General features: G+C 43.8%; 1 protein-coding gene across 1 annotated transcript in view; it reads left to right on the top strand.

Annotated features, from left to right (window-relative positions):
• The window catches only part of LOC116437360 (homer protein homolog 1-like), a 285610-nt gene that overhangs the window by 248854 nt on the left and 19668 nt on the right, over positions 1-17088 (top strand). Inside the window, exons 7-8 of the mRNA XM_032095030.1 lie at positions 12443-12553; positions 14249-14329. Coding sequence (XP_031950921.1) covers positions 12443-12553; positions 14249-14329 — 192 coding nt within the window. The remainder of the gene's footprint in view (positions 1-12442; positions 12554-14248; positions 14330-17088) is intronic.

Here is a 17088-nt window from a genome sequence, read left to right as displayed (position 1 = left end):
AGAAGAACCTTGTTTAATCAGTTATTGTTCAAAGACTTTTTCTCAGTCTGCATTTTGTACTGGAAAAAAGGCCTAATCACAGGTACATTGCTTAGTGTTCCTGTGCAAAGGCTTGAATGACTGATTGAGCCTTACCCTTAAACATGAAACACTGAATGATATATCCTTGAAAAGAGCATGTGGGAGGGTCAGACTAAAGCATTTTATCTTCCTTTTATGCCCCCTTATGTGAATAATACATAAACAGTTATTTTTAATTAATTGGACCACTGCTCATAAGAAAAATAAATTCAATTTGTAACAAGGAAATAGAGCAAGTAAATGCTGTACAGATTTTTTCCTAGAGCTTTTTTTGTTGCTTCTGTTTTCAATTGCATATTCTTTATATTGCATCATTTTCCAGCCCATCTTGCTCTACAGATATTTTGAAAGGGTCACAATACAATTTTCTTTTGTATAGGTATATTCAAGAAGAGAACATTAAGAAGATATTTGACATATTTTCAGATTTCTGTTGGAATGGGCATTAAAGTATGACAGTGATTAAAGTAAACCTGATTTTTTAATGGAATCTGTTCTTTTCCTCTGAGTGACTGATTTTTCAATGAACACTGGACAAAACAGATGAACAATGCATAATTTTCTTGCATAAGCAGTAAGAGATGGAGGTTTGCCCAGAGAAAAGCTGAACCTGAGTAAGACGTCACAGCCCCTTTGGTGTGAGTAATTAATTGCTCTTCTGACAGTGGTTGCCTCTGTTGGCAAGAAGGCTTATGAAAGCACGCCAAGTTTTGCTTAAGCAAAATTAAGCTGTGTTTGCTTAAACAATTTCAATAGGTGCCTTGAGACAGTATGGACCAGAGTGCAATGGGGAGTGCTCACATGAGCCACATAGGGCTGCAGTGGGAGGTGTTTTCAGCCACCAACAATATATGCAGCCAAGAGCTGTAACATTTCATCCACCCCAGTTCAATCCACCACCCTCTTTGGACTCCAGGCTCGCACCAACACATGCATCCTCACCATATGTACCAGCCCAGAGGAAATCATGTGGACAGCAGCGGGGTCCAAGCCCTTCCTTTGTCACAGAATAGGACAGCTCTGCATCTGTTTTTAGGGCACTAGGTGCTAGCACAGAGCAGGGTCAGGGACGTGGTTTTCTTCTGTCTCGCCTGTTGAGGCTCTTCCACTTAGTGTAAATGAGTATTCACTGTATCCATACTTGGTAAGAGCCAGAGGTTTTTGCCAAGTGCAACAGCTTTAGAAGAGAGATTGACCTTCTTGGAGGTTACCATGCAACAGTCCAGCCTTTACCAATGGGTAGGAGGGTCTGACCCTGGGTTCCCATAACAACCCTAGCCCTGGATTCACAGAGGCTTCCACTTCCAATTCAAGACTCAGTTCATCAGAAAAACATGGAAATGTTTTACAAGTTGAACTTCAGAAGGGGTGATGGCTGACTTCCCCCCCTACCACAGAAGAGCTTATCTGCTCTGTCCATCAGATGGTGCAATAGCTGTCTACATCGCTGCCCAGGTAGAGAAGTGGTCTGTAAAGGTACATCATGTTAGATGCACATATACCCAAGGGTCGCGCTACTGAAGAACATTGCAACAAGGAACAGGTGGATCGGGCTGCCAAGATTAAAGTGTCTCAGGTGGATCTGGACTGGCAACATAAGGGTGAATTATTTCTGTCTCAATGAGGCCATGATGCCTCAGGTCATCAGGAAAGAGGTGTGACATACTGTCTTGGGGTGACTTTATGATGTGTATCCCATGTCGCTGCCCTATGCCCAGAAATTAATTCTTGTGCCTTTCTATGCCTTTAAACTGAGCCTGAGAGGGGGAAGGAAAAACTGAGCAAAACTTTTTCAAAGCAGTTTGCAACTTGTTCAAGGTCACACAGAGACAGCGACTTTTTTTTCCAGCTGCGGCAGGGGAGGGAGGAGGCACCCGGCTTGCTGCTGCTGGGTCAGCTTTTGGCCAGTTTTTCAGTTTCCTTTTCTCTGGAGAGAGACTGAGAGTTGAACTTTTTTTTCCTTCCCTGGAATTTCGGATTGTCTCTCTTTTCTGCTGGACTGCTTCAATATCAGAACACATCGGAAAGACTTTCCAGCGAGCACAGAGGGCCTGGCCCTGGGCCAAGCCCCAGCTCTGAGGAGACCAAAGGGAGGACTCTAACACTTTCCCAGGTTTTTTCTCCACAGTGAAAGATTTTATTATTTATCATTATTTTCCTTTTCCTGTGTGTTTGTTAAATAAATAGTTTTTATCTCCTTCACTTTCCTTTGAGGAAAATTTATTTTTCCCGAACTTGGTGGGGTAGGGGTGGTGACCTGCCTTCTCTCAGAGGATATATTTCTAAATTTGGCCAAACCGGCACACATACAGATGATCTGGTGATTGAGAAGTGGACTTAACCACAGACACTATCTCCCAGGTTATCCATAACTGTGAAACATGCGCTGCAATCTATTAGTACCCAATTATTAAAAGATGCCTCTGCCCAAATTAAGATGCAAACAAGACCAGATGCCAAAGTCAATAGCATGGATTTTATTTAATAGTAAATATAGGGCGGGGGAGAAAGAGACAGAAACAGATTAAGTAGAAAGGTAGTCAACACCACATGGGTCCCTATGGAGTCCTGCTGGCCCTTCCTCTGGTCTTCTTGGTGGTGGGGGTCCCAGAGTGTTCTTCTGGAGATGCCACTTGTATAAAGTCCAAGTCCTGGGTATTCATGGGGTGTAAATGCTGTTCCCACAACTTGGGCTGGCATGTGTATAAGGACTTGCTTTCTTTCTCACAGTTTTCCATGCTGCGAATTTTTTTCAGGGTAGGTTACACAGATCTGCCTTCATCTGCGCTTATCACAAATCCCCATGGTGGATTTTATCTGGTGTGCTAATTCCAAACCTTCACCTCCATTTAGGTCTGGAATAACGCCGTCCTGTTTGCCATCTGTACCTGTTGTGGTGGCTTACCTAATGGGGACTTCCTTTTTTGACAGTGTTTTGAGACATTTCACTGCATTCTTTAGGTCCTGACACAATCAAGCAGGCCAAGTGGGTAGACTCTGTGGTATGGAGGACGATGATTGAAATATAAATATAGGGAGGCCTGGCAGATTGATTACATCACACTGCCACAAACCCGCCAAGGCAAGCGTTACATGCTTACAATGGTGGAAATAACCACTGGATGGCTGGAGTCATACCCTGTGCCTCACACCACTGTCCAGACCACCATCTTGGGTCTTGAAAAGCAAGTCCTGTAGTGACATGGTGATTCGTTAAATCCCGATATCCACGGACAAAAGACCCTCTAACTAATTAAAGGTAGAAAGTGGTATGTTTATTCAGGCACTGGCGGGCGGAATGGGAGTAGCCTCCTAAAGTCATGCCAGCCAAGTACAAGGTTCTTCGTTCTCTATTTATTACACAAAGTTTTACATCTTCTACATATGTATGACCCCATGTGCCGGTTTGGCCAAATTTAGAAATATATCCTCTGAGAGAAGGCAGGCAGCAAACCACCCCTCCCTCACCAGGTTCTGGAAAAAAGAAGCTTTCCACTTTCGTTTCATCCCTATGATGCGACAAGAACCGTCGGTGAAAAGACCGTAGCGTGTGTCTTCTGATGGCAGTTGGTTGTACGGTGGAGCTTCTTCAGCACGTGTCACTTGTTCTTCTTCATCAGTGAGACCAAAGTTTTCACCTTCAGGCCAGTTTGTAATTATTTCCAAAATCCCAGGGCGATTCAGTTTCCCGATACGGGCGCGCTGTGTGATGAGAGCAATCCACTTGCTCCATGTGGCATTGGTGGCATGGTGGGTAGAGGGAACCTTTGCTTTGAACATCCACCCGAGCACCGGTAGTTGGGGTGCCAGGAGGAGTTGTGCTTCAGTGCCGATTACCTCTGCGGCTGCTTGGATTCCTTCATAGGCTGCCAAGATTTCCTTCTCTGTTGGGTTGTAGTTGGCTTCAGATCCTCTGTAGCTTCGACTCCAGAATCCAAGTGGTTGACCCCAAGTCTCACCAGACACCTTCTGCCAAAGGCTCCAGGACAGACCATGGCTCCCAGCTGCAGAGTAGAGCACATTCTTCACTTCGGGTCCTGTCCTGACTGGGCCGAGGGCTACGGCATGAGCAATTTCCTGTTTGATTTGGGCAAAAGCTTGTTGCTGTTCAGGGCCCCAATGGAAATCGTTCAATCGTTCTTCTTGCGGGTAACCAGGTAAAGAGGACTCACAATCTGGGTATACTCAGGAATATGCATCCTCCAAAAGCCTATGGCACCGAGGAAAGCTTGCGTCTCCTTCTTGTTGGTCGGTGGAGACATTGCTGTGATCTTATTGATGACCTCAGTGGGAATCTGACGTCGTCCATCTTGCCATTTCACTCCCAGGAACTGGATCTCTCGAGCAGTTCCCTTGACTTTTCTCTTCTTGATGGCAAAACCAGCTTCCAGGAGAATTTGGATGATTCTCTCTCCTTTCTCAAATACCTCCGATGACGTGTTCCCCCACACAATGATGTCATCAATGTACTGCAGATGTTCTGGAGCCTCACCCTTCTCTAGTGCAGTCTGGATCAGTCCATCCCAGATCGTAGGACAATGCTTCCACCCCTGGGGCAGTCGGTTCCAGGTGTACTGCACGCCCCTCCAGGTGAAGGCAAACTGAGGCCTGCACTCTGCTGCCAGAGGAATGGAGAAATATGCATTAGCAATGTCAATAGTGGCGTACCACTTCGCTGCTTTGGACTCCAGCTCATACTGCAGCTCCAACATGTCCACCACAGCAGTGCTCAATGGTGGAGTCACTTCATTCAAGGCAAGAAAGTCCACAGTCAATCTCCATTCTCCTTCCGATTTGCACACAGGCCAGATGGGACTATTGAAGGGTGAGTGGGTCTTGCTGATCACCCCTTGGCTCTCCAGATCACGGATCATCTTGTGGATGGGAACCACAGCCTCTCGACTTGTCCGGTACTGTCGGCGATGCACTGTCGAGGTAGCAATTGGTATTCTTTGTTCTTCCACCTTCAGAAGGCCAACTGCAGATGGGTTCTCTGATAGTTCAGGCAAACTGTTCAATTGCTTAATGCCCTCTGTCTCCACAGCAGCTATTCCAAAAGCCCACTTGAGTCCCTTTGGGTCTCTGAAATACCCGCTTCGGAGGAAGTCTATGCCCAAAATGCACGGGGCCTCTGGGCCAGTCACAATGCAATGTTTCTTCCACTCATTTCTGGTCAAGCTCATCTCAGCTTCCACCAAGGTCAAATTTTGTGATCCACCTGTCACACCTGCAATAGAAACAGATTCTACCCCCATGTGTTGTGATGGGATTATTGTACACTGCGCTTCAGTGTCAACCAAGGCATCATATTTTTGTGGTTCTGATGTACCAGGCCAACGAATCCACACAGTCCAAAAAACCACGGTTTTCCCTGGCCTCTACCTGGCTAGAGGCAGGGCCCCTCTATGCCTGGTTATCCTTCTTTCCCTGGGCCTGCATCTTAGAGGTTCCTTCATGGGAATCGGACATGTCATCGTCTTTTCCATCATTTCCGGCAGTTTGGCTACAGGCAGCTGGAGCTCCTTCCTTTTTGGTAGAAGTCCCTTAACGTAACCGGGGGCTTGTAAGCACAAGCCCCGGCATGCCCTCGGGCAGAGGGGACGCAGCGTTAGCCTCCACAACATCCTCGCTGGACAGCTCAGTGGAATCGGCGTGAGATGGGTGCGTGCACTGGCTCCTCCTCAGAGGAAGCACGTTGGGCGGCCGATGAATTAGGCTCGCGTTGGCCCAGAGGCAAAGAAGGCGGGAGGGGCTTCTGGTGTGAGTTCCAACAGATTTATTTGCAGGAGGGTCCAGGGACCAGAGAAGCCTCGAGGAGACGCAGGCTCGCCCCTTTTTGGGGGGGTGGAGCAAGGCAGGGAAAGAGAAAACAACCAATGGAGTACAAGCAGAGGAGAGGATACAATTTTTCAGAACAAATGGGGAAAACAGGGAGGAAGGAGTCATAACAGGGAACCAATTAATAGCTAAAAAAGGGAGAACTTTCTGGAACAGGGGGAGGTAATTTAGGATTGGGAGCCACCCAGGGGGAGGTAACCTAGACCTCAGGGATCTCTTCTGGTGACTGACATTTGATGGTTTCAGCCCGAGAGCAGGCTGAGCCACCCCAACAGTTCCTTTCTGAGACTTGTGCTCCTTCAATTCACACACTTGTGCTGCCAGAGCAGAAGTAGATTGTCCACCCCACTTCCTCACGTTTTCCGCACTGTCACACAGGAAATCCCACAGCTCACTTCATGGGATGTACTTTCTCTCTTGGGAACGTACGCGTTTGGTATCAGAATCTCCGATCTGTACTGCCAAGATTTAGAGAAGGCCCTCTTTCATCTCCTTAATCTCCTGGAGACTCTTCTCCATTGTATCTTCCATTTTCTGCATACGTGTTTCCACAGCTGCGACTCTTGCATGTGTTGGGCCATGCATGGAATCTGCATATGCTCAGAGCTTCACTGCCATATCCCGCACAGTCTCATTCGCACCGTTGTTCGGTTTCATTATTGCTAAAGCAGAAGCATACTCTTGTGGCCCAAGTTGTATGAGTTTTCGCCACATGAATGGACTAACTCTGGCCCGGTCTGGACTTCTCAATCCTGGGTCATCTGTGAAGACAATCTCTACCACCCCTAGTTCTCTCAGGTGCTGGATCCCTTGTTCTATGGTCTTCCACTGGGTTTGCTGCACGTAGAGATCATCTCCGCACATATATCTTTCAATCACGCCTGTCAAAACCTGTGTCCAGAGACTGGCAGAGTCAGCCCCCCTTATCATCACTTGGTCGATAACTGGATCACGTGACAGGGATCCCAAATGCCTCACTTCAGCACCGTCCAGCATCACATCATCACCTGCCGCATCCCAAATACAGACCATCCAACTTATTATGGATTCATCAGACTATCGGGTGTAATCCTTTCTTAGGCTGTGAAGGTCCTTTATAGACAATGACTCAGTAATGGTTTCTGTGCCTGAGTCGGTGGCTTTGAGGTTCCTTCCTCTGCATCATCCTCATCTTTCCTCATCAGTTTTGGTTGTGTGCTTTTTCCTCGTGACAGGAGCCACTGTCAATGGCTTAGACTCTCCATCTGGTTTGGGCTTGCTGTCTGGTTTGGCTGCATTCTGAGTGACTGGGGTGTCTGCAGGCTTTGCTGATTTATCTTCCTGCCTTTCTACCTTTACCTGCTGCAGTGTGCGATAGGCATATGCCAAAGCCCAACATATTGCAAGGAGCTTGTTCTCATTAGAATTGTCTTTGTATTTCTCTTTCAGATATTTTCCCACCTCAGCTGGTTTCTGAACTTGTTCAGGGGGGAAATTGCCAACTATTGGGTCAGAGAATTTCTTCAGGATTTGGCCCATATCCTCCCATTCCCCACACCACTCAGGATGTTCCACCTTTGGGTCAGGTGTCTCGGCAGTCACACTGGAAATCTGAGCTCTTATTCTAGAGAAGCTGCGAATCACATAGAGGAAGGTTACCAAATTAAATACCAGGAGGGTGGTCTCTTTAACATCCAGGGGAAACTGGACATTCTCAAAAGATAACCTATCAAATTTAAAGGGAAGGGAAACCCCGTCTCGTCCTCCTCTAACAATCTGGGTGCAATTACTAATGAATTCCCAAAACAGGCTACTGAAGCTAGGACGGGGGTTAGGATGGAGAAACCACATATCATACACACTTTGAACAACTGCCAGTACCTCTGTTAACTTCTTATAAATCATTATCACCGAGCACAGCAAAATAGAAATCCAAATTTGTGCCCCTGCTCTGCAAAAACTCCTTATCAAGGATAAAATCGGAGTAAGTTGTAGATAGGCAAACAAGCCTACGGACCAGAAATACATGAATATATCAAGCCAGAGAGACATTATGAACTCAACCAACATGATGACTATTTTACCCCAACACAGAATAAGTAAATTCACACCAATATGTAATTAGCACAGGCTTTTCACTTTCCTTCGAGCCTCACATTGGACGCCACTAATTATTTGTGCCGGTTTGGACAAATTTAGAAATATATCCTCTGAGAGAAGGCAGGTCACAACCAGCCCTCCCCCACCAGGTTCTGGAAAAAAGAAACTTTTTCCTCGAAGAAAAGTGAAAAATATAAAAACTATTTATTTAACAAATACACGGGAAAAGAATAATAATGCTAAATAATAGAACCTCTCGCTGTGGAGAGAAAACCCTGGGAAAATTTCAGAGTCCTTCCGTAGTCTCTCTCTCCCCTTCCTTGGAGCTGGGACGGGGTGGTGGGCCCCCCTCCAGGGCCAAGGCCTCAATGGAAATTCCTCCCGATGTATTCTGATGTTGAAACCATCCAGGAGAGAAAAAGGGAAAAAAAAACGAAGTCCCAGGAAAACAGAAGTTCAACTCTCCGGAGGAAAAGGAGCTGAAAAACTGGCCGAAAGCTGGCTGGAAAGCAAGCAGGCTGCTTCCCCACCCTTGCTCTGCAGAAGCAGACAGGTTTTTATCTCTGTGACCTCGGAACATGAAAACAAACTGCTTTGAAAAAGTACACTTTTCTCTCTCCCCTCTCAGGCTCAGTTTAAAGGCATAGAAAGGCATGTATACTAATTTCTGGGCATAGAGCAGCGATAGGGAATACAACATCAAGTCACCCCAAGACACCCCAGCACCTCCCATCCTCAGCTTCGTATTAAAATGAGATCATTAGTCTTTCATGCATGCACAGTTTCTCTCTTGAATTGGGTCAGTGGTCCTGAAAGATGAAGTCAGGAATGTCTTCCTCACAGTAACCTTTTTACCTTCTTGCTGTTGGCAGGCCTTCATGACCTCTTGGCGCAGCCCAAGATCTCCTACTTTTGAATTAATTTTTACGAAACCCAGGTGCTGTTCTTTGTTCTATTGGTTTCAATTAGTTTCAATTTGTTTAGATGACAGTTCATTTATTCTGTTTCCTCCTACAAACACAACTTAAAATATAATGGCAAATAATACATCACTTAGCTCTAGCTTCGGCATCTACTAATCATTAACTTATCTTTTGTTTCTCTACTCTATATCTTAATTAATACAAATTTCTTCTTACTCTTAGTTAAAATTTTAACCTTTTAGTACCTTGACTCAATGGCACCCCCAAAAAAATCGAATTGGACAACGGGGCTCATTTCAAAAATAGCCTCATAGACACCCGGGCCAGAGAGCACGGGATTGAGTGGGTGTATCATATTCCCTATCATGCACCAGCCTCTTGGAAAATGGAATGGTACAGTGGACAGTTAAAAACCACATTGAAAGCAGTGGGTGGTGGGATGTAGTATTGTATTTCCCCAAAGCTTTTCTTACTAACTTGTAGACCTTTCCCATATTGTCCCTCCCTTCCCTGCCCCTAGCCCTGGCCACTCCTTCGGGTTCTCCCTATTGGTTCCAGTACCCCAACTCCACCCATGTACTGCCCCTGCGCCCTGAAATCATTCGTCCATGTGCTCTCTCCACCCCCCTTGTCCCCAGATAAGACCCCAAGCTCCCTGACCACGTGGTCTCTCTGCCTCTGGGAATTGGCTTGTCACCATGTAATAAAGGTTCCTCTGAGGTCCACATGGAGGGACCCTTCTCGCCTCCTTTACTGTCACCATGTTGAAGAGCTGACAGCTAGCAGGAGCAGGTACATGGGGCCGTCCAGAAGGACTACGGGAGAGCGAAACTGCTGCTCTACCCTAAGCAGCCTCACAGTGCTTTCTGAGAAGGCTGCGGCTTGCTAAACCAAACCAAGCAATGCAACAGTGGCACCTTCAAACATTGCAATCGACATTTAGTGAAGGCCACCTGGTTAGTTAACACCCAAGGCTCTACCAATGGAACTGTCCCTACCCAGTCAAAACCTCCACGTACTGTAGAAGGGAATCAAGTCCCCATGGTGCACATGAAGAATATGTTAAGGAAGTGTCATGGGTTAGCAAGCATAGTCCCGGAAGTGATGTTCTTGCAAAGAGGTGCTTACAGCTCCTCTATGACCTGACAGAACCTATCAGCTGGCTAGTTTGAATATGGACAATTTTTTAAGCCACTTAAAATTTTGACCGCCTCTGTGGTCCACATTTAAGAATGGACAAAGCCCGGGGGAGGGCTGTCTCGTTTCCAGTGCTGGGACAAGTAGCTGCAGGGCCCGTACGGGGCCCAGCGGGCCCAGGCCAGGCCCTGCTTGGGCTGGGCTGGGCCAGGCCACAGCCATCCTGGAGCCGTGCAGCCCTGTTCCACCCGTGGCCCCCCCACACCCCTGCTACGTGCAGACGGGCCGCTTCCCCTCTCCAGTGCGGCCGAAGATTCAGCTGAAGCTGCCCTGCTGTCCGGCAAAGATCATGTGACCTACAGCGATAAGCAAAATTCCAGCTGCAAGGCCCGGGTGTGATTAACCCTTTTAGTGCTGTAAATTTCCTCCAGAACAGATGGAGCCTGCAGACATTAAGTAAAGAAAGAAGAGCTGAAATCGTGAGGGAGGAGAAAGAGGAGATGCTTAAAGCTGAAATTCTGTTGTAAAGCTATGGTGGTGATAGACTATGATATATCAGAGTACCCGTTGTAATTTCATGAAAGCATGGGGGGTGGAGCGTTCAACTTGTACTTGTGAACAAAAGCACCTATGCTGAAACAAGCAAATGCTGAAGCAGCTGTAATTTGATGAGAAATTTGAACAGGGAGAGATGGAAGCGATGAGGACTCTTGCTCCAATTGGAAGGAGAAGACCTCTGTTCCTAGAGATACTCCCAGAGATAGTCTTAGAGATGAAGATGCTTTTTTCTCCCAGGAAAGGAGGAGGGCCTCTATTCTCAGAGATGGAAATGCTCCCAGAGATGGGTGAAGAGAACTTTTATTTCTGAATGGCTCAACATTAAAATTGTACCCCAGTAGCTCAAGATTGGACCCTCAAAAGCCGTTGTGGGAAAAGCTGCAAGTCGTGGGAAGGGACTCTCACATGATGCGAGCCGAGAACCAACCCGGGCGGCTGTCTCGTTGTGATTATGTCTCCATAGTATGAGCAAGAGAGACTTCTCTTCCTAAATGAACTGAACAAGGTTATTATGGAAGTGGTAAACAGACTGAACATCTGAAGGGTTGTCTTTTTGCATTGTCAGTGGGAGAAAGGAGGAAGGTGGGGGGAGGAGAAGTGTTCTGAAGGTGTGGTATGATTTTATTTTTTTTCCCTTCTTTTAGGTCTATTAATAAACTTCTTTATATTCTTTCAAGTTTGGTGCCTGCTTTGCTTTTCTCCTAATTCTTATCTCACAGAAGGTAAACAGTAATGAGTATTTTGGACCAAGCCACTACAGGAAGACAGCTTGGATTAGTCCTGCCTCAAGTAAAGGCAAATCCATCCGTGGCATTGTTTTTGCTCACGGACCAGGGTGTACTTGGTGGGTAATGCAGAGGGATGGGAAAACAGTATGTACCTCAAGGGGATTTGATTTTTGTGTGGGAACAGTCTGTAATGTTGAATTGTATAATATTGGTTGCTGAATGACACTGCCACTGTATGCCAGAACTACCATAGTTAATGAGTATGGACTGCTCCAGATGCACCAGTTGTGAGCTCCTGATGCAGCTCGCAACCAGACAACATCACACCAGCCCTCCTGCCCTGGAAGACATCTAGAATGGATAGAACAGAAAGTCATGAACTAAATGAATTCAACAGACATCTTGGAGGGATGGCCATTGACTACAGAAATTATACTCATGCCTGTATACATATATATGTATATGTATATGCATATAGTTGGAAGGTGTAGGATCCGGACATGAGGTAGATGGTATAGAACAAGGGGTGAATAATATCCTGGTTCCAGACAGGACAGGGTTAATTTTTTGCAATAGTCAAGAGGAAGCATGGCTGAGTAGGTGTGGCCAGACCCTAATGTTATTCAGTACCAGGTCATGTCATTGTTGGGAAAGGTGGGGGGGGAAGGGACTCTCTCTCACTTCTGTTATTACTGAAAATTACTGTTTCTGAAATGGTAATTCAGCTTCTTTCATACATTTTTCAATAATTAGTAAGTATAACTGTGGGCTATGCCCAGCCCCTGCCCTGGAGAAATGTCTTAGCAGAGATCCCTGGGCATACCCCACATATAACTTTTCATTAATTTTTGTTTCAGCCAGCAACATACTACATTTAACGTTTCCAAGATATTACAGTAAACATTAAAAGTCATAGAAACCATTTTATGCAAAACAATTTTTAAAGGAATTTTATGCTAACTTCCTAAGAACACCTTCACCATTTTAATCAACACAAGTCACCCAGCACTAAGGGTATATTTTAAATGCAAAGAAGTAATAATACCTTGAATTTCTTGCAATAAATCCTGTATATGTTGCTTCTACTTATTTCAACAGGTGACTGAGCTAGAGTGTGTGAGCAGTCAAGCCAATGAAGTCCACACTCATAAAACAGAATTAAACCAGACAATACAGGAGTTAGAGTCTACACTGAAGAAAAAAGAAGAGGTATCTGCTAACATTTATTCTTGGTTTTTGTGCTACATAATTTCTAAAGGCTTTCAATATTAAATTTGTGATGGCTGGTAAATACTGTATTATTTCATATAGATGTTATGAAGTAAAATCCATTTTTCAGCTTCTTTGAAAAGATTAATAAAGATTGTTTTTAATGTGTATTATAATTACATTTGTCCAGTATAGAGCCGGGTATCTGAACAACAACAAAAAAAGTATAATTTTTTTCATGTTTGCTTTTACTGAGCATCTCTCTTTGCAAAATTAAGTCTGCAATTGAAGCATGTGTAGTTTCTACAGAGTAGTCATCACGTTGATACAGTCCAAATTCACTTAGAAGGGAAGCAGTCATTGCACATTTTACTTTTTCTGGAGAGCAGGGTTTGGAGCAAGTAATTGATCAATGTCTTTTCGGGACAATCTGTTTTTCAGGCTATGTTAATATAGCTGAATTTCATGATCCCTAAGATCAGCCCTTTTCTTAAACACATGCCAAAAACCCCAGCCTGTAACTTAATAGTTATTGGGCCATCTGCCTTGAGCTGGACCAGCAGCATGGAAATACAAGGAATTGGAGTAACACCTGCTCTGGCATGGGTCTCAAAGGAAAGCATATTTGTGCTGCAGAACGATCAAGACTCACCCCTTTATGTATGGGAAAAAGGAGGTGCAAGGAGCCATGTATGAAGGATTGTTTGCTCTGTGTAGGACCAGGTCCCTTGAGCCCTCTGAACAGACACAGTGTGCACTGGTGTGCATGTTCAGAGAAGCAGTGTATCTTGCAGGGTATTGCCTCCTGTGGGGCTGTTACTAGGTGTTTCCAAGGAGGATGGATGAGAAGATGCAGCAGTTACAGAATATCCCCCCAAAATGGAACAAAGTCTTTTCCAAACTTCCTCATACTTAAGAGATTAGCTTCAGGTTGGTATTGTTTCCCATTTTGGTGTCCATGTGCTTTTGAATTATGCTGAACTGTTGGATGCAAAGAGATCTTTCTGAAAGAAGTTCTGTGAGATGACTATGCGCTTTTTGGGAAAAGTATTTACTAGTTTTAAATTTGATACCTTTTAGCTTCATTAGCTATTTTTATTCTTGTGTGTTGAAAGCAAGCTAAGAACAGGTTTCTCTTCCATTCATTATTTTATCTATTTGTTATTTTTATATTTTATTATTTTCTTCTTGCTAAATTAAAGAAACCTTTCCTTTTAGATTATCTTTTTACAGAAATCAATGGTCAAAGCAGGCAATCTTTTGATGCTCAGCCCTGCTGTTAGTGACAAAATAAGCAGCTCACAAATGAAAACTGAATTTTTCTCTTGAAAAAATGGAGAATAGTTTTTAATAGAATTTAAAGTATAAAATGGTTTTTCTAATTACAAGGGCTCTTAATTTTCTAGGAAAACATTATTTCAGATCTTTTTTGTGGGAGAGAATAACTTGGACTTTTATAGCAAAGAAAATGCTTATCTGTATTGTTTATTCAGAACAGAATTGCTATTTTGGGACTGTGATTTAGGAATATTGGAAGCAGGGCTTAAACTTCATGCACTATGATGGGCAGTATCTAACTGCCAGTTTTTATATCATTGCAATAGCTCACTCAGGAGAAACAGCAGCAGCCAGTTTACCTGCACTGAAGCCGAGTTAGATAACGTGTTGCTAGCAAGGTTGTTTCTTCTCCCTTAGGAAACTGAAAGATTGAAGCAAGAAATCAACAGTGCCAGAGAGTTCCAGGCACAGAGGAATTCTCTGACCCAAAAGTTACAGGTGAGCTAGAGTGTATCATCTTAATTTAGACAGAAGGAAAAAATTATCATCAAGTGAGCAGTTCACATCAGCAACTTGTCCTATATTCACTGAAGGTGCCAGATAAATATGTAAGTTACACTGTGTTGTGAAGTGGTGCATCAGGATGCTCCTTGGGGATTTCTACCAAAATTTCCACCTGCTGTAAGTCATTATTTTTCTCTGAGGGAACAGACCCAAATTTCATTTACAAGTCCGCAAAATATGCTCGATGTGCTTCGTTGATACATGTTCTAGGCCATTCTGGGCTCATTTTCACTTCAGTGTCTTCCCATAGGTCTTGTGTGCCACTGAACTATCAGGCTATGCATCATCATGTTGAGATGAGTTTGTATTCAGCTGTGAGAAAGTAAAGGTTAAAGCATTCTTATGTAGTAAAGACTTCAGAAACATACTCTTAACATTTTCTTGGAATTAGAATAATTTTGTTTTTATTGTTTTTTCTGGGTTGTTTCTTTACTGTGTGTAAAGCCAGATACCTCAGTCTACTAAAAGCAGTATGCCCCCTTTGCCATGCTCTCGCTACATTTGAACTCCTGTCCTTCTGTCACGGGGCTGACCAGCCAGCACAGACACACCTCCCTTGTGAAACCTGTGTTCTGGATGAGGCTGACCGAAAGCTTAATTGGGTTTAAACTCTGAATTCGGACTTCCAAGCTTTGATAGGACTGGAAACTCAGGCCTTAAATAGCTCCAAATCTAAAGTGCTGAAAGGTGACCCTTGCTGTTCTGCAGCTTGTCCTAAAACACACTGAAAACTAGACCTGTCAGATTATCCACAGCTTAAAAATCGTTAAGCAGATATTCTTTGAAATGCATTGCATGAATTGGAACTTCCTTTGACACTGAACTGTGCCATAAATCAAGTCCCTCCTGATGGGAGAGAATTTTCTAAAAGTCCTTGCAAGGAGTTTCAAAGATAAACCGAGACTTTTCCTTGATTTTCAATGCTTTCAGATAGTTGTTTATTAAGTCTTATCAGAGGAACAGAGTCACTAGCGTGACCCAGGTACAGCATAGAGCACAGAAAGCAGGAGTGAAGTCTCTCTATCAAGATTTACACAGCCTTTTAAAGATAATTTAACCAATAGTTACTAAAAACGTATATTATTTTCACTTTCCTACCAATTATTCAGTAACACAGCCAGGAACTGCGGAATTCTCTATCCAATGATTCCAAACTACTTTTACTGCAGAACATGGAGTAGTAGAAGAAGGAGAAGAAGGTTTAGAGAACAACAAAAATCCTCCATTTTGATATTTTTTACTCTTATCTATTTACTACAAAGAGAAGCCCAAAGCCTCTAAATTTTTCACCCTGTGACAATCTTACATAGTAGTCTATCACCTAATTCACACCACTGTATTTTCTAGTTCTTGTCTGATCGTTGGTAATTTTTTCCAAGGTTTGAGGCTAAAACAGTGTTGTTCAGGGGGGTAAGAACCCTTAAAAACAGGCAGAGAAATATTCTCGGCACTCTGGGTTCCTACATCTCCCCCTCCTGTTTGAACCAAAAACACTTCCTTGACAGCTTTGTCCGTGGCTCATCTAGCACAGTGAAGTATACAAGGTACAAATACTAAAAGAATTACAACAATAGTTAAAATATACAAACCTATCTTCAAAATTTTTCTCCATAAGGGTGTAAGGTCAAACCAATTGAACAAATCGTTCAACAATGATCTGCTTTCTTCTCCAAGTTTAGCTATTCCATCCTCTAATTGCCGTATACTTTCATGGATGGATTTCGAATGATCCGACAAATTCATACAACACATACTTTCAAATTCTTCACATCCATGTCCATGCACTAATAGAAGATAATCAATTGCTGCTCTGTTCTGCAGAGTCGCTTGTCTCACACTCTGAACATCAGTTAACATATCACTCAGTGCGAGAGACAGCACGAGAGTTCTTACTTAGCCAACAGCCTAATTGATCCAATTGTCTTAAGGCTGCTCCTGCAGCAGCACCGGGTAAAAGGAGAGCTGCAGAAAACCTTTGTCCAAAATTCCAAGCTGTAAATTTGTCATTACAATCAGATTTATATTGCTCAACAAATCTTTTTTCCCTACTCTTATGTTCTTTTATCATTTTTGCGTTAGGCGTTAGCAAAGAAAGCTTTCCAAAGCTGCATGGACCGCCTTTGACATTTGAGGGAATTGCAGGCCAAATTCTGTCTCCAAAAATGAGAAACATCCCTTGTGGCAATTGTAATGGATCCTGGTTGAACGGTGTGCTCATCTTTACTGTTGAATTGCACCAAGATGTTGCATTTCTATATATTTTATAATTTGGACTGACATCTGTTATCTTGTCTTTATTTTGTTTCAACCCTGGAGAACTGAATACTACACAAAACTCCATTTTTATTGAACCAAGAATTTCCAATTCCTGAGGTTCGTAAGGAGCCTCCGGAAGGGATTTGGTCCAAGCATCCCAACTTTCCACTGGATTTGAACTGAATTGTGAAAGTTTTAGATTAGCATGTTTGGAAGGTGGCCATTTGTCTGCTAGTAGACCGACCAAACGTTGAAAATGGCTTCTTTGACCTTGAGTGAGTTAGACAAATGGTATCTAGGCCTGATGCATTGGCCAGAGTCTCCCAGACATTTTCTTTTGGTTGTTTTACTGGGAAAGCTGCATTGCTTAAGGCAATCAGTGAGATGATAAGGCACAAGTGTAATACCTGATTGAGCTTCATTCTCAACAGCTTTAT

The sequence above is a fragment of the Corvus moneduloides genome, chromosome W (assembly GCF_009650955.1).
Source record: "Corvus moneduloides isolate bCorMon1 chromosome W, bCorMon1.pri, whole genome shotgun sequence".
Lineage (NCBI taxonomy): Eukaryota > Metazoa > Chordata > Aves > Passeriformes > Corvidae > Corvus > Corvus moneduloides.
The sequence above is the reverse complement of the archived record's forward strand: the minus strand, read 5'-3'. Positions and strand labels throughout refer to the sequence as shown.